At 36.9% G+C, this 22,864-nt stretch overlaps 1 protein-coding gene across 1 annotated transcript in view; it reads left to right on the top strand.

Annotated features, from left to right (window-relative positions):
* Window positions 1-221: 221 nt before the first annotated feature.
* The window catches only part of LOC310894085 (uncharacterized protein), a 62,981-nt gene continuing 40,338 nt past the window's right edge, over window positions 222-22,864 (top strand). The window contains exons 1-16 of the mRNA XM_083823788.1: window positions 222-434; window positions 7,178-7,213; window positions 7,637-7,765; window positions 8,970-9,125; window positions 9,279-9,426; window positions 10,269-10,432; window positions 10,700-10,834; window positions 11,121-11,306; window positions 11,486-11,745; window positions 12,761-12,903; window positions 13,066-13,284; window positions 14,434-14,847; window positions 16,704-16,852; window positions 17,348-17,408; window positions 19,034-19,242; window positions 21,136-22,097. Of these exons, the coding sequence (XP_083679914.1) occupies window positions 387-434; window positions 7,178-7,213; window positions 7,637-7,765; window positions 8,970-9,125; window positions 9,279-9,426; window positions 10,269-10,432; window positions 10,700-10,834; window positions 11,121-11,306; window positions 11,486-11,745; window positions 12,761-12,903; window positions 13,066-13,284; window positions 14,434-14,847; window positions 16,704-16,852; window positions 17,348-17,408; window positions 19,034-19,242; window positions 21,136-22,097 (3,419 nt within the window). The 5' untranslated portion in view covers window positions 222-386. The remainder of the gene's footprint in view (window positions 435-7,177; window positions 7,214-7,636; window positions 7,766-8,969; window positions 9,126-9,278; window positions 9,427-10,268; window positions 10,433-10,699; window positions 10,835-11,120; window positions 11,307-11,485; window positions 11,746-12,760; window positions 12,904-13,065; window positions 13,285-14,433; window positions 14,848-16,703; window positions 16,853-17,347; window positions 17,409-19,033; window positions 19,243-21,135; window positions 22,098-22,864) is intronic.

Genomic DNA, 22,864 nt, shown 5'->3' with positions numbered 1-22,864 from the left:
ATGTTGTGAGTAATTTATAAATCACTCAGTATCTTCCGAGCAAAGCTTGCCTTCTGTTTTTAAAACGTACCCTTTTGTATCCAACAAAGGGTTTCAGTGCAATAAGCATTAAGGTGTGTCTCCTAGCTTTTACCTGCAAGCAATAATGATGTTGTCAAGCGTTTCAGGTGAGACCAGCCCAGGATTTTGGGGTGGGGAAAGACACTCTGTTATACAGCATCTTCAGTTCTTCCCTCAGAGGGAGGCAGAGACACCTTGAAAGGCTGAGTATAAGGACATCTACCGAGTGTCTTTTTACATAGACATCAGAGCTGGGGGGGGGGAGGGAAAAGGAATAGACCTGTAACCATAACTCAGTTGGACTTGTATCCGAGAAGTCAGATGCAATGGATTGGCTCCCTCACCGAACAGCTGCTTTTCTGTTCCTTTTATTGGTAAGTCAAATTTTAAAACAATATTTGTAAACTTTATGATTATGCCAGCTGAATCTCCTCAGCAGACCATTACTTTTCACAGTGTAAACTAACCTGACCTTCTCACACCCCCCGTAGAAAAAAAATAAATAAATAAACGTGAATTTAACACAAAGAAATAAAGCTGAGATTGTTTTAAACTCAGTTTCTGAAGATAGTAGCTTAGGTTTTCATTAAATGCTGGCAAACATTTCTTCTGATTATGACTTTGCAGTCTTTTGATGCTTAATATATGACTTTCTGTTTAATGCATGAATTTTCAGATTAATATTGCTTATGGGGACAGTTTAAGGAGTTGCTTTTATTAATAAAAATCTTATGTATTTTTTAAAAGCCCCAAAAAAACTGATTGGATAATATTTGCTTCTATGTCTTTATTTTTCTGATTGATTGAGGGAAGATGGAGAGCAAATATTATTTCGTAAACTGATTAGCTTCAGAGCTGAATGAGTTTTATGGCTACATTCAAGAAAAAAAAAAAAAAAAAAAAAAACATGAAATTTAGTGAAGATTGTAGCCAAGCAAAAATCAAGACTTGGCCCATGATTTCACATTACAAAGAATTCCTACCTTGTAGTGTGCATTTGTGTCAGAGCAGCCATGTGCTCAGCGAGTGAATGCGTGATGAAAGTGTTGCACTTTGGGTTTGTTATTCTTACTGTAAAAGGAAAGTTGTGGGTACGGTCAAGTGGAATAGTTGTACAGTGTGTTCATCAAGGCACAGAAATTACTGAGAACGGACTTAAAAGAATTATGGATGCCCTTCTACTCCTGCTTTGTGATTTTCACACGGATTCTTCTCACTCATCTGTGCTGCTCTTTTAAAATTATGTAGAGGTTTAAGGCCCTGAAGATTGATAAAGTTAGAATTTAGAGTATAGTTGTACCCTTTAGTGTATTTCACTTTACACAATGTATTAGTAAGCGCAAATGTTTGTTAAATCCTTATTATTGTCACCTCTGGAAATGCGGTAGTCAGGGAAGAAGGGTTTGTTGTTAGAGCGTATGAAATCCCAAGGCTTAAACAGTCACAGTTTGGCAATCACTAAAGTAGAACTAAGCAGCGCAGGGCAGCTGCCAAGCAAACAATGTCAAAACTTGGCAAAAGCAAGTTATGGTTCGGATGAGTTTCTGCTTGTTTAATGCAGCATGCAGATCTGTGGGACTGGCCTGTCGTGCATGATGCTACCAGTGCTGGATTTTTATATAACATTACTGACTATTTGTTTTATTCTGTTACTTGGTGATGCATAGTCCTGATGAGTTGAAGTTCAAAAAAAAATTAAAAAAAAAAAAAAAAGGAAAAAGTGAAAAAGTTTGCTGTACTGTATTTAAAATCTGTCTGTTCAAAAGGGCTTTTACTGCTTTATCTTCTCTTGTCAACTCTGGAGCAATTTTCATTCTTTCAGTATATTATCATTATGATTGTGACTGAACTAGGGCATGTCAAGAAAAAGGAGTGACTATGAAAACTGCCACTACATTTTGATGATTACCAAATATCTGAACTTTTACTACCCAGAGGAAACAACTGTTGTTCTTGTTGTGTGCTTTCCTGCACAGCAGCGTTTATGGTGGCCTGTACAGCCTAACTGCATCTTTCAGCACTGTACAGAAAGCTGATGGGCAAACCGTAGAGAATAACTACATTATAAATTATGTATATGATTTTAGTGCATTCTCAGAAACACTCTTGGCTTTCAGCTTGGTTAATCTTTCATGAAAATCACCTGTCTCAATAGTGCGTCTGATTAGTATATTGTTAATAAGTTTTATCAAATAAAATGGCTGTGGAATTATACATATTTTAGCACACTAGCACACTTTCAGAAAAAGAAAACTTACGAGCTCTGAAACTAATAATTTTCCATATGCATTTCACCATTGGTGGGACTGATTCTGCAACCCTTGCTCATGTGACTTCAAAGGTGTTATTCTCATGAGTAAGGGAGTTCTGCTTGTGGTACTTGCACAGACACGTTTTATGGAAATAACCTGTTTGATCAGGTATGACTCTCCACCTCCCAGCCATCAGGTGACTGTTAATAATTTTAAATTCACCACATCTCTCATATGCACTTTTGTCTGGCTACATTTTCCCATGTGTTATCTACTTTTTTTTTTCCAGTTGTTAGGCTCTGGTTACACCTCCTACTTGTAACTTGGTTGCATATAAAAATATTAAGGGGCTAAATAATCTACTTGCACTTGCATACCAAATATCTGCAAGGATTTAGCCAGAAAACTGCAGGCCCTTCTGCAGAAGAAAAAATATATATTATAGAAACAGAAACTAAAGCAATTCTGCACCAGAAATTATCACACAAGATGAGTTTCTTAAGTTTGCAGTTACATTCCTGAGTAAAAATGGCCCCTAAGCAAATGTGTATTTGCAGCTGGAGCACTCTAAGCCATATTAGAACTCAGGTTTTATTGAGGATATTTATTGAGGAGAGCACAATTAGAGCACGTCTAATTTGAAAAACTAAAATTTGAATGATAATGGCTTACACCCTGTATTGAAATTACTTTTCTATTCATTTTTCTAACGGTTAAGCTCAGATAATGTATGGAAATTCATTATTTCTGTATGACTTGTCCTCTATTTCTCAGTAGAAAAGAAACAATCTCAGTGGAAACATTGCCAAAGTGGTTAGTTCTTTGAGTAAATATATTTTAAAATAAATACAACTTTAGAATTTATTCTTCTGACTGACATGAACATTATTATATTTCTGTTGAAATAGTAGTGTGTCCTCCATCCCAGGTGCAATACAAAATATTGACTTCACTTCCTAAGACAGGAAGCAGCAGAAGCACCTAACTTTTGCAGAATTACAAAAACAATTGACAGAAAAATGAAAAATTACCCTGAAAAAAATCCCCTTAAAAGTGAAAGCACATTCATTAGTGACCTGCAAAAATGAAAAGTACAGACAAAAACTTATCCTTGTTTTGATTTAAATGTGATCATACTGCTTCTTTTTAAAATATGAGTTTGTGTCTTATATTTCAGGTGTGCTTCTTATTATTTAATGCACTGATTTATCTTTTCTCAAAGAGGTGCAGAAAGCATGAAGAGAAGGGTTAATTATTTCAACCTTTTGCTAGACAGAGCTTGGCTGAGTAAGATGTAAAAGTCCCGAAACGCTGACACAACCAGAGCTACCATGGCACCCTGATGACTCATATAATATATGTGAGTTCTCAGCACTCCTCCCATCATGGCCAATAACAATACCGCTGTTGACTTCAAAGAGTGAGAAGCAGATCCAATATGAATAATGCTGGGAAGATGTTACAGGCGTGTTCAGTCATTTAGATATGAGTAGGTGGAGGAGGGAGGATTCCATAATTGCGTATAATATTGCTTAGCAGTCAATTAATGATTAGTTAATTTTTGTTTGCAAATTGCTTTGAAGGTGCAAAGAACTATACACATCCTATGGGCCTAATTCTCTTCCCAGTTACATCAGAGTAAATCCAGCATAAATCCAGTGTGATTCTAAGGCATCATTTTATACACAAGGTTCATAGAAAAAAATACAAGCTTTCAGACAGGCTACTGTGAGAGTGACAGTAACAATAAATATGTTTTCTGCTTGCACCTCTCTTAGTCCACACCAGAAACAGATTGTGCAACTAGCTTCTAGCTTCTCAGCAGAGTTTCCATTTTTTCACGATCTCTCAGAGACTAACAGGACAGGAAATTTTGGTTTCATTCTGATCAGCTTGCCTGCCCCAACGTCCTTAAGATGCATCTCACATGTTTCAGTGCTTTCTATTGCTTTAATTATCATTAAGCACTGAATCTATGGAAAGTATTGCATGCAGGCACTCAGATACTAGTTTAGAAAGGAAATTTGTTCATTATCTACAAGAATACCAAAGTTAGCTGCTAGCAGACAGATGACAAAATGTACTTCTCCACTCAAAATAGCACTAGATAAAGAGTTTGCATCACACAGATGTTAAAAATAGACAGCTGGGGTTGGGGGGGAGCCTTCTAACTGTTGATATTAGTGGAGAACTAGAAAACATTAGGAAGGCAGAGGACTTTTCATCCCTGTGTCATGTTGGATAGATGTCACTTCAAAATTGTCTAGGTTTATCTGGTGAATGAGACAATTTCATATGGTGTATGCCTGCCCTCCTTCCTATAATACAGCAGTAACTGAGAAAGACTTGTTGAATGCAGACCTCAAGTTCATTAGATCAGCATTTTCAAGAAGCATCACAAACTGTACTAAGGACTTTGGATTCAAAACCATCAAGATTTCTTTAAAGAGCTTCCATTAGCAGCATGTAGCAGCAGGGTCCTTTGTCAATAAGGGACAAATGTGGAAATACTGGGCCTTAATTTACAATTCCCAACATCACTGATGAACAAATTCTTGGCATTCCCATTATCTGTGCTCCAGTGGATGAAACTCCAGTGTAAAAAGGATATTTTCATTGCTTGGAAGCAGAACTCCCTGTAGACTGAAATCAAGTTTTTTAATGAATATTTATGTCCTTAAAGAACAGAATTCTCCACAAGTTTTTTCTTTACAGAGATGCCCAACACAGTTTTTCAGGTAGCCTTGTTAAACACAAGAGTGGCATGACCAGATGTGATGTGTTAGTTTCACTGTTAAATGACAGAATAGGCCATAGGATACAGTCAGCAGACAAGATTCACTGGTATTGCATTAGGAGGTGTATACCCATACTTTTCTAGGTCAAGACAATTCCTTGCTTGCATACCAGAAGAGATTTCTGCCTAAGGGTGGAGAGAATTTCACTGTACTTGCCAAAGGAGTCTCTGTTGTGCAGGTGGGATCAACTGATAAGAAACATTGAATCAGTGCCATTTCTGGTGGACCTCCTCAGTCAGTCTCTCTGGTGAGGGTGTAATCTGCAACTTCTACTCTGCCATGTTTTCCCAAGCCACAAGGGGTTTAATAAAAGCACAGGGTTTAAGTTCTGCTGAGGTGAAACCACTCCACAGTTTAAATGAGTCTGATATTGCAGATTGCCTTCTCTGAGGTGAGTAATGACTCATATGAATCGCATTCTGCAGCCAAAGATTCAAACAGTCGCCAAGACATAAACTCAGATTAAAAACTGTATTGATGTTTTGAATGCAATATGAACATATCTATTTCCTTTCCAAAGACCTAATGCAACTTTGTAGTGATTTTCCTGCAGACAACTTTTCTTAACAATTTGTGTCAACAACTTGCTCAAAGAAACAAACAGAAAAAAACCTTACTCTTACTTCAGTATTTCAGTATAGTTACTGAAGTACTATATGAGTAAGTACTTCATATTACTTATGAATTGTCCCTTAAATTTAAATGTAATATTTATAAAAAAGAGGTAGATCCACAGTCCAAACACCCTCCTTCACAGACATTAAAGCAGCTTTTACATGAGGTTTCAATGAATGTTCTTGGGAAGATCAGTTCACTAGAGACATTGTTTAAATGAAGTTGAAGGTGCTGTTCAATTATCTTTTGTATGTAAGAGATTGTTTTAATATGAAATAAGTGGGAAAAAGTCTGTGCTCATCTTCTGGCCTTGATAAAACAACAATGCAGTACGTTTAAAGTGTGGAAAGTCCCATGAGGTAAAGATTCTACAAACGGAAAAGTCATCTCACTTTATATCCATGCAATATCTGTCATAAAATCTACCAGGCAAAAGACATCAGACCAAGAAACAAAACAAAACAAAACTTGAACTGTACTGGGAAATTACAAAAACATGGAAAATTGAAAACTACAACCATTCATCACGTTTGGTGAGAAAAGACAAACTGCATTGCTTTTTGAGTCACCTAGATATTTCGTTTTCTCCCAATTATGAATGAAGCCAGAATCCAGTCATGCAGATCCCATGTTCTTCAACCTTTATATCTGAAGAGAGCAAAGGTAGATCCTAAATCAAAAGCAGTGCTCTGAAAAGGTACATTGACCAAGTGAGCTTTATTGTCACAATTTATCTAGCAAGAAAATTAAACCGTGCCTCCTTTTAAATTGTGCTAATCAAGAAATTGATGAATCTCTATGATTTTAAAGTACTTACTCATTGCATCTGATTCTGTAAACAATATTTACTTGAGTCTTTAGCTGCATAGTTAGACTTCAAATTAAAGCCCACTGAACTCCAAGAAAATCTGCCTGATTGCAGTTGGTTTTCCATTAGACCTGGAATCTCTTTAACCTCAGTGAGATGTTTGAAGAAAACTTTTTGTTCCTTTTGGTTAAACTGTATATTGAAGTATTACAGGTCTACTGTGGACTCTCTAAATAAGATACAACAACAATAACAAAGAATAAAATACACATTCTTGAGAACAGATATTGCAATCATTTCTTTCTTCAGGTGAGATGGTACAATGTAAAAGTCTGTGTGAAAGCTGCATTTTGATATAGGTATAACTTGTATGGCACATCTCTTCAAACTGAAAGTGCCTTGAAAGACAGAAATAATTTTAAAAGCATTAACTTTCAAAAATTAGTGATATATATAGAAAAATAAAGGAATGGTGCAACGTAATTTATGGAAATCCTTCAGCTACAACCTAGATATGTTATTACAATAGATTTCAGAAAACATACTGCTCCTGCTCTGCAATTTAGTAATGTATAGCAGCCAAGTTTTGGTTATTGAATTATGTCCTGTGTGTTTATATGCTGATCATCTTATCATTCTTGCAGGTATTCTTGGATTTCAGCGCAGGATTTCATGTAGAGGTAATATATATTTCTTTAGAAACCAATTTTCTGATAAAATGTAATGTAACCAATGTAAAAATGACATGGAAAATACTCAAGTTTTATTTCTGAACTTGAAGATTGAAAACATATTTACATAATAAACAGTTACAGGTAATAGTAACCTGCTCATCGTCTCAGAAATTCTCCTAAACCTATATGAATATCTCATATGCAGAAATATTTTTAAAGTACACATGTACAATGTTAGAGTTTGGGATGTATTAAAATGTAGATGTATTAAAAATACAGTATTAATACTGTATTAAAATGCAGATGTATTAAAAAACATGTTCTATAAATATCTCTTCTCCTCCCTATTGTGAGAAATTCTATATGTCTGAATTAATTTCAAATGTATTGAGGTTGGTGGTCATATGATACTGGTACTCTATGTCGAAGGTAAAAGAATGGAGTGAAAATGGAACAGCAAGATGGAAAACCTTCAGAAGACAAAAACGTGAATGGATAAAATTTGCTGCAGCTTGTAGAGAAGGAGAAGATAATTCTAAGAGGAATCCAATTGCCAGAGTAAGTAGAAAGCAGAGCAGAATTGTTCACTGACAAGGAAGCTTTTTCTGAAGTAAGATAAAAGCAGAGAAATTTAAGAGCACATTTGCTTAGACTAGTCAAGGCAAGGAATGTAGAATAAAAGAAAAATGGTACAGTATTTCCAGCTCTGCTGACAGTCTTATATGTGAAACCACAAAACTGCTGAGGAGTGATCAAAGGCTTCCTAGAACATTGCAATCAGGCCCCTTCCTGGAGAGCTCCAACCATAGTCTCTTTATTGTGTAGTGTCTGTACTAGATTGAGATATTTTTCTTTTCCCTCTCACTTTGAGAAATGCCTGAACAAGCGCAAGTTAAGGATGATGCCTGACTCCTGTAGACAACAGAGCAAAGAGTTTGAGTGCCACAATACAACAAAGACATAAAACTATTAGAGAGTGTCCAAAGGAGGGCTACGAAGATGGTAAAGGGTCTGGAGGGGAAGACGTACGAGGAGCAGCTGAGGTCCCTTGGTTTGTTTGGCCCAGAGCAGAGCAGGCTGAGGGGAGGCCTCATGGTGGCCTGCAGCTTCCTCACGAGGGGAGCGGAGGGGCAATGGCTCTGCTCTGTGGTGACCAGGGACAGGATCTGAGGGAATGGCATGGAGCTGGGACAGGGGAGGGTCAGGCTGGGTGTTAGGAAAAGGTTCTGCACCCAGAGGGTGGTCGGGCACTGGGACAGGCTCCCCAGGGCAGTGGTCACGGCACCAAGTCTGCTGGGGTTCAAGAAGCGTTTGGACAATGCTCTCAGACACATGGTCAGATTTTGGGTAGTCCTGTGTGGAGCCAGGAGTTGGACTCAATGATCTTTGTGTGTCCCTTCCACCTCAGGATATTCTGTGATTTTATGATTATTCTTCTCCCCCCGTCCATACCCCTTCAGCCACAGCGTAATACTCCTGGAAGTTTCTCTCCCCTAACATCCTCACTTCACCACCAGAAGATTTAAAGGAAAGAGAAAACCTGTCCAGTATTTAAGGGCAGACATAGCTATAGGCTGCCTGTTTTTTAGAAGAGCCTTCAATTTGTTCTATAAATTGAATCTTGTGAAATGTGTTTAGGAGGAAGACTAAACTTATACAGATTTTTTTAAGGAGACTAATTATAGAAAAAAGAAAACACTGCAGATGTTCTCAGTAAACTGGTATAAATCATATTATGTAATAATATTTTGTATTATTGTAGATTCGATCAGATTGTGAAGAAAACAATCCAATCACATACAGCATCTCTGGAGTTGGAATTGATCGTGCCCCATATGGAATATTTGTTATTAACCCGAGAACAGGAGACATTAATATAACAGCAATAGTAGATAGGGAAGTGACCCCAGTATTTGTTGTAAGTACTCCCATTTTATCTTTCCTTTAAAATGATGAATGCAGGGTGGTGCAGGGGGAGCACAAGGAGAAAAATGCTCTAATTCATTTGTTTCAGATTGTAGCTTTGCTTCCTTCAATTCTGGTTTTAAAATGAGTAAATCTCTTTATCTAGATACGCTGCTTTGCTAAACACTCAGTGACGGGTATAGATTTGGAACCACCTCTTGAACTTCGAGTCAGAGTTCTGGATATAAATGATAATCCTCCTATATTTGCACAATCTGTATTTACAGGAGCTGTTGAAGAATGCAGTATGGACAGTAAGTAACTATGTTATTGCCTATCATAGTAAAGTTAGTGAAGATCCCATAGTACAGTTAATATAAACCTGGGGTGTTCATTCGACTTTTTTTTTTTTAGGCAATGACGTACTTTTCCCAAGGCTACTGCAGAGGAAGGAGCAGGAGATGCTTCTCAGAGTGTTATTGGAGTAGGGCCCAAGATCGTTGCTTAAAATTAAACAGCAGTGCTTCCCCCTTCCTCCCACACACCAATGCTGAATATTCTAGTTCCTAACTGTACCATCATGAAATTCATTTAGATGTGACAACTTAAAATTGGTCCATTTCTTCTCATTAAATAATAATAATAACATTACAACTACATTTATTTCCTGTGAAGGTATATAAATTACTTTTTTTTTTTTTCAGCCTGAGTATTGAAGTTGCAGTAGAATATTACTAAACAAGCCCTTTCTTAAACACCTAAAATGGTTCTTTTTACCAAAAGCATTGCAAGCATCATTAAACATGAGAATAACACTGAGTGTGTTACACTCATGTCCTACCTTCTAGAAATTCTCATTTAAAACTGTGGAGATATCTTCTGTGAATATCTTCAGGCTCAAAACTTACAATTTTTACATATTCCCTATGGTGACTTTAAAAAGTTCATTGAAAATCTACCTTACTCCATCTGACTTTAATTTGTAATGCATTTTACAGTCACTCACGTTCAGTCATAATTAGTACAAGGAAATTAAACTTCCATTTTCTTTATAAATGTCAACAAACAGATAGCTTTCTGTCATTTTTATACACCAGGTATTTCTGATTTCAGAACAGTTTTTTTCTGATTTTCTTTTTTTAATTGTTATTCTTAGACACACTGGTGATGAAAATAATTGCATCAGATGCAGATGAACCTAATAACTTGAATTCTAAAATTGCCTTCAAGATAGAGAGTCAGGAACCTTCAGGCCCACCAATGTTTGTTATGAAAAAGGCTACTGGAGAACTCCATCTGGCAAATTATCTTGACAGAGAGGTAACATTTCCAAAGTCAAATAACATGATGTCATGGTGTGTGTATGTTATGAGAGTGACAAAAAATAGAGAGAAAGAGAGAGTGAGGAGAGAGTGAGAAGGTGTGTTTTCTTTTTCTTTTTCTTTTTTTAAGAGTAAATGCATTTCTTTATATATGTTAAAATAAAAGGCAAATTCCCGTATTAGGAAACAGTAGCACGACATAAGTATTTGTAGTTTATAAGATGTGCAGATGCTTGTAACATGGTCATTTCTCTTTCTGTGACAGCAACACAGTAGCTACACTCTGGTTGTGAAGGCATCAGATCGGGATGGAGCTGGAGATGGAATTTCGTCCCTTTGTAGCTGTCATGTGAAAGTTATTGATGTCAATGACAACTTCCCAACTCTTGCTCAAAGCTCTGTAAGTGTTTAATATCAAAAGCAACATTATCATTAGAAAGCACTAATCCATTTCTGCTAAGCTGCATCTGCAAAAATTTGAGGTGACGTAGCTCTTCAGATCTGCAACCAGAATCACAATTTACACAGAACACATATTTATTTATTTATTTATTTATTTATTTATTTTACTGTTATAGTTTTAACTGAGGGAAGAGCACTTTTCAAAGAATTCTCTGTGGTCAGCTGTATCTCCCTCACACTACATACATCAGTGTTTGCTAATAGATATTTATCTGTCATTACAGTTTTCAGCAGCTATTTCAGAAAATTCACTCAGTTCCGAACTGCTACGAATACAAGCTCTGGATGCTGATGAAGAGTTTACTGACAATTGGTTAGCGGAGTTTTTCTTTATATCTGGTAATGAAGATAATTGCTTTGAAATTGTTACAGATCCAGCTACAAATCAAGGAATCCTTAAAGTAATTAAGGTATGGATAAATAATATGATTCAGCTGTTGAAATAATCATCTTAAAATAATTTTAATTGTTAAATATATATATATCACTAACAACAATGACACTCAACCATTTAAAATAAAATATTTAAATAAGATTAAAGTCCAGGAAGTTTTATTTATTTTCTGATTTTCCATGTTTTATCTTTTAGGAACTGAATTATGAACATATCCGAACCCACTCACTGAGTATCGGTGTCAGGAACAGAGCTGAATTCCACCACTCTGTTATGTCTCAGTACCAAGTCATCGGAACACCCCTCATAGTAGAAGTAAAAAATGTGATTGAACCTCCAAGGTTTAATCCATCTTCAATTATCTTTTTTGTATCACAAAGAACGAGGGCAAACTATGTTGTGGGAACATACACGGCATTCGATGAGGACACAGGGACTACTGCAACCAATGTTGTGTAAGCTCTGATCTGCTTAACCTACTGGATGGAATAATTCTTTTAATTGAGATTTCAATGAGATTAGGAAGAGGTATTCTCTATTCCAGACAAAGAAGTAGAAAAGGAGCTTGCAGAGGGTACTGTAAAATAACAGGAAAATAATAATAATAATAATAGCAATAGAATAATAGAAATAGAATACTAAGTTCTTATGCTATGATTGCTTTTGTTTCCTGACCTACTTTCCTTAGCCTTGTGCACAATGCAAACAAGATACCATTCTTCTCTCAATCTGTAATTTAAATAAATCAAAACAGATTTTTTATAAACCAACTTAAGAACACAGAAAGAGAATCTGCCTGCATATCTAAAAAAGCAAGCAGAAAACCACAATAAAGGGGAATATTATACAATCAAAACAGAAGAGGTCACTAATAGGTCATTCTATAGTTTAAAAAAAATGGTTTGACATTTATTTCTGATGAAATTCATGGAAGTTAATTAATAAGAATAATTTGTTTTATTAACATATGTAGAAATAAATGCACCCAATTTAACAAGGTTTGAAAAGCTTTCATAAAACAGACAAAAATATTAGCAAATACAACCATATACAAGCACAGTATGTTGTAGGAAGAGCTGTAGATTTAACTACTGATGTTATCAAAGGTTCTGTTAAAGCTTTACAGGGACCAGACAGATTTTATTTACTTTCAGACTATGATAGCACTTTCAAAATATAATGAACTTTATGCATTTCGTTTGTTGACAATTATTTTTTATGGTGTATATCTTTGGACATCTACAAGAATTTTGTTTGAAAAGGCTAAAATACAATGGCATCTAGCATAATCTAAAGAAAAAATATTCCAAAGTGACAAACATTACTTGCAAAATGAATATATAGCAGATCACTATACCATATGGAGTTCACATTAATTGGAATAATTTATTCCACCCACATAACTAGGTCTGCATTTGTACTGTTTCATATTCAACATAATTCTGAATACTTTTCTTTAAACAAATACAGGTATAGTATAGGACGTGATCCAGGTGCCTGGTTCAGAATCAATCAAAACACCGGTGAAATCACACTGAACAAAGTTATTGACTGGGAATCCTCCTATGTATCCCATGGGCAGTACAGAGCAGAGGTTCTGGCTATTACTAGAGGTAAGAAAACAGTTGTCTGTTGGAGAAATGGAGAAATTAAGTTGTCTGAAATAAAATACTCTTTGTACATTTTTTTTTTTCCCGTTCCATCTTTTCCCACCTGAACTGCATTATTTATAGTATCAATATTGCCTCCTGATTACAAATACCTTCTTTTTACAGGGGTTCCTCAGTATACTGCTACTGGCACCATTGTGCTTACAATGCAAGGCGTCAATGACAATTGCCCAACTATTAATACAGCATTAAGGAAAGTATGTATGCATTCCCCATCAGTGGTCATCACAGCAAAGAGCATGAATGGTGATCTATACGGGCTCCCCTTTACATTCAGCATACATGGTGAACCTCAAACTACATGGATTATCAGATCAATAAATGGTAAATTAAACTACTTTTTATAACAGAATAAATCATAGTAAGATTACAGAGTAGGATACGTTTTCATAAGAAACAATACAAAACAGTCATTAAAATCCATTCTTCTCACTTAAATATGATTTTATATTCAGTTGAATCCAAAGAGTTGCTCTCTATATATATGTTAGCACTGAATGAGAATTATTACATGCATTTTATCTAGTTATCTTTTAAAGGAAACTAAAAATATGTTGATAAAAATAGAGCAGCAAAACTGTATGTGAGCGTGATAACTACGATAAGCAGCTTTATTGGTCTAAACCTAATGAGGTAATTCAAAAGCAAGTTGATATTTTTTTATTTCTATATTATTTAATTCTATTAATTATTTTTATTCTAAGTATATGACAAAGCTCTTATATTTATACGAGACCAAAAGTTCTTTGTAAATTTTATTTTTATGAGAGCCTTATGAAAATGGTAAATAAAGATTACATCTTTTGCAATGTATGGTACAAATTCTGCTTGCTTTTTGATTAATCAAATCTCATACATTTCTAAATGATGGAATTTGCATAATTTACTGTATGTATAGAAGGCTTTATTAAACAGTAAATATCAGATTTGCAAGTACCTTTGTAACTCCCATTTGTCCTAAACAGACATAAATTCATAATTTTAAATATTTTGAAAGAATTGAAATACCTTTTGAAAAAAATAAAAAATAAAAAAAATAAGAAACAGAAAGCATAACTAGCATGTAAATTTCTAGTGAGAGAAAAGAAAATGTGTAAAGCTTGCAAATTATGTGTTAACAATTTTGGGAACAAAAATGAGGAAAACCAGCAGTAGATATAAAAAACTGCATTTGCCCCTTTTATATTTCTCAAGTTAAAAAGTGATAACTAGATTGATCTGGCTCAGGTTCTCCAAATACAAAATAAATAAATAAATAAATAAAAATAAGAATCGAACAAACAAATAAAAACCACCAGTATAGATCATGCTTCAGCTTTGAATAAGTACTGTAGTTGCATAAGTAACTGAAGATCTAATCCAAACACTTAGTCTGTACTATTAACATTATTCACCAAAATTATAGATTTGAGCAGTTTTTAAAGTCAACACCTTAATCTAAATATTTTTCTCTTTTTTTTTTTTCCCCTAAAGCTACCTCTGCAGAATTAGTGAGTCAAAACATGGACTTCTACCTTTATAAGATCTATATTAGAGTAAGAGATAGCCAAGGCCGAAGCTGCCTACAACCATACATAATTCCTCTACAAGCTTGTCGCTGTGACAGTCGCAATTATTGCAGCAGTGGGGCCACAAAAATAATCATCATCGGTGGTGGCGGTGGTGGCGGTAGTCCTGATGGTGACAGAATTACTTGGACTGATAGGCCTGTTACTGACAGATATGACTACAGAGACGTGACAGAGTGGTACACTAACGTTGAAACTCATGAAACATATACATCTGTTGGTGAGGAAAATGGTTATCCTATCACATATGGCCAATCTCCTACTACACTTAGCGGTGCTGCCATTGGCCTGATGTTTCTCGGTGGCTTAATATTTGTTCGTAAGTATTAAATTTATAATATATATATATATTTTAACCTTTACAAAGTGTATTTTTTATTCTTCTAAGTAAGGTGGCTTTTTGGTCAGTTGTTAACCCATGGGCTCCCATGTGCAACTTGGCAAAACAAAAACACAAACAAAACCAAAAACTATAGGAATTGTATGGATACATATAGGATATATGTACATGTATGTAAACATATGTATGTATCCTATATTCTACATATATATCCATGTTTCATTCAGAAATAACTCTCTCCATCCTAAGAGCTAGGATATTCTTCCTTAGGTATTCAGTTCTCAGACTACCATGAAGAGTTGAAATGTTTAGTAGAAGATTCAGAAGATTCTGGCAAAAGCTGCCTCTATTAGATTACAATTTACACTTTGCAATTTGAACTTCAGTTAAATTACTAAAACAAATGGGCAACTATCAAATTGGATATGAAAAGATGTAAGGAAAGAACGAGTTTCCTTTGAACTGTAAGACAGATTTCAGTGGTGGGATGAAGAAGACCATCATCTTAACTTTTGGCCATTGCTGCTAAATATGACATCTGTTAAAAAACAATACTGTATACAATAAAGGATCAATATGTGATTTTCAATATATGAGCTTCAGCAATTACTTCTCTGACTGCTGCAGTCAGATGTGATTGCTCTTCTTTCGTGGCATTGGCATCAAGCAGTCAACATCTGAAACTGTCCAGTGCAGAAGTACTGACTACAATAACTATGAGAACCTGACTCTTGAGGAGGGTGATCGTATTGGTTTTTGGTCTCTGATTAACTGGGAATCAACAAAGACAAAATTTTGAAGCTGCAAAGAAGACTGTTTTGTTTCTAGTTCCCATTTGGTTAATTCTCCAGGAAAGGCCATCTTTCTGCCTTCAGAAATCTCCTTTCCTAGTTGGTGGTCTGGATTCGATATGTCCTTACTCATGTAATGTGAGGTAGCACTGTATACACTTAATTGCCCTTTCTCTTTTTCTCTTTGTTTCACTTTGATGTTAAATTGGGAGTTTTAGATACTTTGGCTAGTCTGCTGTAAGCAAGTGTGTCTCCCCAGTAACTCTGCAGCAATATTAGGTTTTTAACTTAATTATCTAGGTTAATAGCCTAAATACAGCCAGAATGAATATTGCAGCCCCTTCCTAAAATGAGCAATGCTTTTTTTTTCCAGTAATTTCCAACACTGAATTCTTGAAAGAAATAAGCATTATGCACCACACTGCAAAACCTGACTCACTATCTAATCATTTTTTAAAGCCAGGTGTTGAGGGTTTGACTCTTGCTTTTCCAATAAGCATCATATATAGGTGATGGGAATATTGCAACTGGAGTGTTAGCTAAAGATCACTGTAGCCACATGAATAGTACCCTATTGATTCTTATAAGTTTATTGTTACTAATGTGTATTTCTGAAAATAAATTACAATGTCTGAAGAGAAAAATATATGCTTATGTGTCAAGAATGAATATCACTGAATGCTATATATAGCAAGACTGGTTCTGTTTGTTTAATTTTCTTAAATCAACATCTTATATTCATTCAGTTGAGGTAGATCAAAGTCTGTTCCTGGATGTATAGCCATAAATTTAGAGTAACAGCAGCCCTACTCCACCCCAACTTTACTCTGCTATAACTGAAGGTACAAATTATTCCGAATATCCAAATGTAAACATTTTCAAAAGCAGATGATTCTGAAAGGCAGACTTGCAGCCTGATTGGTTTGAAACATTTCAAAAGACCTTATTTCTAAAGTTCTTGAGCACCTGCCCTCTGGGTAAAACAGCTATTCCTATGAAGAAAGGATGTCCTAAATCCCTATTTCTTGTTTCTTCCCTGTTAAGTGATTCCAATTCTGATGTCAATGAGTGACTGTTGTGGCTGTGGACCTGGAGCTGCAGCTGGAGTTGGAACTGGATTTGAACCTGTACCTGAATGCACAGAAGGGGCGATTCATCCATGGGGAATAGAAGGTGCACAGCCTGAAGATAGGGTCAGTACATCCCATATTTCAAAACCCTGCAGTAATTTCTGTTTACAGAAAAGACTTCATTTGTCTAGAAGCCAGAAAGTGATCATATTACTATGTCATCCTGTAAAAGAAGCCTGGCGTTGTCAGCCATTGCCAGGCTGGTATGAAAGGTGATTCTTATTTAAGATTTGCAGATGGAGCTTGTGTGCCTTAAGTTGTTTTCGGTTATCTTGGCCCAACAGTCTGATTTTACTATTCCCTCAGCTGAAGCGTAATTTGCAAGCTTTTCCAGTGCAAGCTAGGGCAAGATAATACAAACCATCTTCACTGATCACCTTTTACCTTGAAAATGAAAAATCTTTTTTTTTTTTCTTTTTTTTTTTTTTGTGGGAGTGGTAACTCTTAGCTGTCATTAACACTTTAAAGTGGTAATTCCTTAGCATGATTCACAAAGTCTTGACCTTCATAAAGGAATTTCAAAGTTATCATTCAAGGAATCAAAATGTTGTTTTCCAGGATGTCTCACACATTCTTGCCCCAACAACAGCTGCTGGAGGTGATTTTGGTGAACCTTCTGGTAAGAATATCCAAAGATTTTCTATGCATGCTATCATAAAGCTGTCTTTCAGCACTTCATATCTTCTGGTTCAGGGAGCACATTGGTTTCTCAGCTACAGCACAACCCTTCCAACTGTACCTCTGCAGATAGTCAAACTGATGCCAGTAGGACTTCCAGCATGAGTGAAGGGTCTGAGGCTTGAGCCTTGAAAATGGGCAGATACATTTCTTTTGAAATATTTGCTGAGACTTTCAAATCTCAGGCATTTTTTCTTAATCATTCCAGGTAGTGGATGGAGGCTTTTTTCAAGATACCAGTTTTAGCAGAAATGAATCTGAAGACCAAAATAAGGAAATTTTCTTTCATAACTTGGTGGTGGAAGGTTTGTCCCTTCCCAATTTCAAGGCTTTCCTTAGCACGAGGGAGAATAGGACTTACCAAGTAGCTAGTTAATTACTGCCCATTTGTGCACCAACCTAGATAGAAAGCTGGCACACAATATAAAAAATATATGTTTCTGTGATAAGGTTCCCCCAAGAATTAGATGGCCATAGAGTGCAAGTCTAGCTCTGCAGTTCCGCTTTCTCTTTTTCCCCATTCCTCACTCCACAACAGGAAGTAAGGATGCTGGCACAGATCCATTTCCTCTAGCTTCTGACAGGAAGAAATGTCACTGTGCAAGCAACAACTTCTCAGATGAGCACTGATTAGCCAAAAATGTTCTTATCCTTAGACAAAAAGATAAGAGAACATTTTGGGTCATAAATATGAATGTGTCTTTGTTCTCAGGGAAGTTCTGATGCCATGGCAATAGAAATGTTTAAGACTTTCGCCTGTGATTTAGTTATTTCCACTGTTCAGTAGTGCTACAGTGAGAGCCCAAGGTTCAAATTCTATCACCTGAGACCAACAAGATTAAATAGAAAAACAACGGAATTTGGCCTATATTTCTTAACGTAATCATAGGTTGTCAAAAAGACTACTACATGTAATTGTTTTATTATATTACATGCTAATATTTAAGACCACACATTCATTGCTATAATATATGAAAAAACGTGGAGAAGATAAAACTCTGTGTATAATTTTATAATTTAATATAAAGGTTATTTTCATTCTGTATTATTAACACCAGCAGTTATTATGATCAGCTATTGTTCTCCTGAATCCCCCTTAACAATCTAAGAACTAGAAAATTTGAAAGGAGTTAAAAAGCTATTTCTTTTAGTTAACAGTTTCAGACAAAACAATATAACCGCAGTGGGGTTATAAATATGCATCCATGCATTTGCGTAAATATCCATAAGCATTACCTTATTTGCCAATGCAAATCCCATGGGAGCATATGCATGCACCAGACAGAAATCTCTCCAATTAAACAAGCCAAACACTGATATTTTGAAGCATGTATGTCTAGCTTTATCATCACAAATAAAATCAAAGTTTTAGATGTCTGCTAGCATGCACTTAATTTTTATTGCAGTTTTAGTGTTTGGTATGTGTGTGGATCTGTGCCTGCAACTAATCTAAAATATCTTCAGAATTTCAGCAGTTTCATTATACTATTTGCAAAAACAACTGGCAAATTCTGTGAAAATTTTCAGAGAACACAGGAGAGAGAATTTTTCTTTTCTTGTTCTCAGATATATATACAAACACATATGGAGGAGGAGGAGGAGTATGTCATGGTGTTGAAGAAACTACAGGGGTTGGCTATGCCACTGGTACTGGTTATGGAACAGCTGGAGGAGTTTCTGGAACAGGGGAAGTAAAAGGGTCAACGGGAGGAACGATAAAAGAGTATCGAGAAGGAGGGGTGAACATGGCCTTCCTAGACAACTACTTCTCTGAGGTAATTATGTGGTCTTCTTTGTGTTGTATCTATGAGTCTGATGTTACACTATCCTCCCCAAGTGACACTGTGAGAATACAAAATCACAGAGTCATGGAATCTTAGGATCTATAGTTTGGAAAAGAGCCTTAAGATCATCAAGTCCAGCCATCACCTAACAGTACCAAGTCCACCATGAAACAATGTCCACAATGCTCCTAAGCACCACATCCTAAGCACCACCTCTTAAATACGTCTAGGGATGGTGACTCCCCACTTTTCTGGGCAGCCTGTTCCAATGTCTAAATACAAATAACTCCGCTCAACTGAAACTCCCATGATACAAGACTGGTGTAAGAGCAAAGCTCACTGTACTAGTTGGAAAAAGCAGGACATTGATAATACTGCTTTTGAGCTGTTGGCATAGAAGTTTTGATAGTTCAATTCTGTAATTCTGTTCATTTCTGTAAAACTGATGGACACACTGTAGGTATGGGCAGTAACTAAATTATTTCAGATTAATAAGTGACCATCACATGTATCCATTTTCCACTGTTTTCAGTGTATAGATATATAATAACATCGTGAAGTTGTTCACAAATACTTTTTTAGAGATTGTTAAATGTAGTAATTTTAAGTCTTAAGGAACTCTGAATACCAGTTCACTTTCTTCCATATTTTTATTGCCTTTTTTGTTCTGTAAAAGACTTGTGAGATGCAAATGACATAAACACACAGTTTTGAACTGGGAAAATATTAAGTAGACTTTACATATGGGATAAAATCCTATGGAGTTTACATGATTAACGGATTTATTGGATATAAATTGGATTTAATGGATATATTTTTATAAGTATCATGAACTGTGATGCATAATACTACAATTGCATATGTCTTCAAAAACAAAATCAATTAATTTGTGAGGATTGCTATATTTCAAAATCTACTCAAGATTCAGTGAGGAAGAGCACAGAGCAGTACTGAAGACCTGAACGTGGTTTTCTCCCAGATTGTGATCTCCCTGCCTGGTCCACGAGCACTATGTATTAATTGTCTGCCTGCCATACCACCACCCAGATTACCCCTTCTATTGACTATCTCAGTCTCCAAACCCTCCGCCTCTCCCTCCTGGGCCTCCTCTTCTGTTCTTTCCTGCATCCTCCAACCTCATCCCTCCTTAAATTTCTCTCTTTCTTGCCTTGTTCCTCCTCATTGACCACTCCATCCCCAACTCCATCCCAAATCATTGATCCCTATCCTACTCAAAATGGATTCTCCTCTGGACATACCAAGCCTTCCCTGCTGTGGCCAACCCATAGTCCCTTTCCTTCTGTCCTGGTTCCTCTGCCATCCTGCTTCAGTCTTCTTCCTACTGCTTTGTCTGACTACCGCTGCCCAAAGAGTATGTTCGTTCCCGTTTACCCTACAATCAGACCCACTGATGGCAGACAGATACCACTATTCCTTCGCTGTCTTGGCCAGCTGTGTTTGTGCTGTCCCCTTGCCCACTTTGCTAACAATTTCAAAATTTTAACATAGGGTTCTTTTATCACAATAAATCACTTTGGATGAGATTCTCAAGACAGGAAGGCAGGAAATACCTAGGAAAATTATTGCCAGGATATGCCACATTTATAAAAGTCTCAAGTCTCTGCAGTATTTGTCTTAACCAAACCTGAGATGCTAAATGTTTGCAGAAACAATAATAAAATATTAGTAACATTTGAATAAAGCTTATGTTGAGGTCACACAAATTTTGATTTTTTATTATTTTTTTTGGTCTTGAGATGTTCTGTTTTTCAAGTCATCTGGGCCTTACTGTGGTTGGGGAGACCTTACTATGGCTTGAGTCGTCACGGTTAACAACCTGACAAAAAGTCACTCTGTTCACCTTTCTGTTTTTGCAACCTACAGAAAGCATTTGTGTATGCAGATGAAGATGAAGGTCGGCCAGCAAATGACTGCCTATTAATATATGATCACGAAGGAATAGGTACTCCTGTCGGCTCTGTTGGATGCTGCAGCTTTATTGGAGAAGATACAGATGAAACGTATTTGGATACATTAGGACCAAAATTTAAGACCCTAGCAGAGATATGTCTGGGCAAGGAGATCGAACCTTTCCCTGATGCCAACCCACCTTGGCCAGGCATTAACGTCACCTTTCCCAACCCTGAATGTGACCTGAACCTCCCGCCACCTGGAACCACCATCCTTGTCAACGGCTCTGCACCAATGGCTCCCCCGGTCGGCACTACCACGGTTGTTACCGAAAACACCTACACGTCTGCATCTACCATACAGCCCCCACGGCCCATGCCTGATCCTTTGCTCCACGGCAACGTGACGGTGACAGAGACCTACACCTCCAGCTCTCCTTGTGTTGACCCACTGCGCGCATCCAACGTTGTTGTAACAGAAAGGGTTGTTGGTCCCGCGTCTGCCTCTGATCTGCGTGGCATGCTAGATATTCCCGATCTCACAGATGGGTCCAACGTTATCGTCACAGAAAGAGTCATTGCACCTAACTCCCGGCTTCCGACATCTCTGAGCATTCCTGATTTGGTAGATGGGTCAAATGTGGTGGTGACAGAAAGGGTGTTCAGGCCTGCCTCTGGCATGCCAGGCAGCTTAATAAATATTCCCTCAGAGTTATCCAACGCCCACAATGTGGTGGTCACTGAGAGGGTAGTGTCAGGGTCTGGGATGAGCGGCCTAGCGGGGGGAAGCCTGGGAGGGGCAAACCTGGGGGGCCTGAGCAGCACAGGTCAGATGCTCAGCGCTGACTGCCACCTCGGCCAGGCAATGGGCACAGCGTCCCCTGGCACCTCCCGGAGAAGAGTGACAAAGTACAGCACCGTGCAGTACTCCAGCCAGTAAGGCTTCTGCCAGCGCACCTCCCCACTGAAATTGGCACTTGCATCGACATTTGTTAGCTGCCACCCAACAAGAATATCATCATTATTTATAACTAGCAAACAGCACTGAAATTTCAGGGATTCCTCCTTGAGTGAGGATCTCAGAAGGGTGCCCCATTTCAAGGTCAAAAACTTTGTCAGTGAAGGGAAAGCTGAGGTGAGCTCTAAATTTCTCTCTTTCTTTCCACAGAGCAATAAACTTGTACAAACAGACACTAATGATTTTAGAGAGATCTGATTAGTAAGCAGAGCAGTGAGAAGGGATCCACATACAGTATCAGCATGAATTAATGTCAGACGAAAGAGTGTTAAAATACTATATTGGTGAATGATCTCCCAAGACAAGCAGATTTGGGTTAATGGCCCCTCACTGGCAAGACAGGAAAAGAATGCAATTAGCAATTAGTCAACGTAAGACTAAATAAGCACTTTCAAACACATCACTTTACTTTGCATGTAATTTCAGGTGCGCTGCAAAACAGCACTTTGAATCATTTCTGCTATCACCAGCAACAGTTATAAATAATAATCATATAAACACAATGCGTTTTCATAGCTTTCTGAAGTTCTTAGTAAAACGTGCTCTTTCATGACCTGCCATGTTGCTATGCTCATGGCCAAGAGTGTGGCTAGGAATTTGCCACAGCTGGAGCTGCAGCATTGATGCTGCAAACCAAGAAGCTGTTGGCTTCATCTTTTTTCCAATACCACTACAGCTTTACTTA

Source organism: Anser anser (assembly GCF_964211835.1).
Source record: "Anser anser genome assembly, chromosome: 2".
NCBI lineage: Eukaryota > Metazoa > Chordata > Aves > Anseriformes > Anatidae > Anser > Anser anser.
Note: the sequence above shows the minus strand (reverse complement) of the source record. Positions and strands in the feature narration are given on the sequence as shown.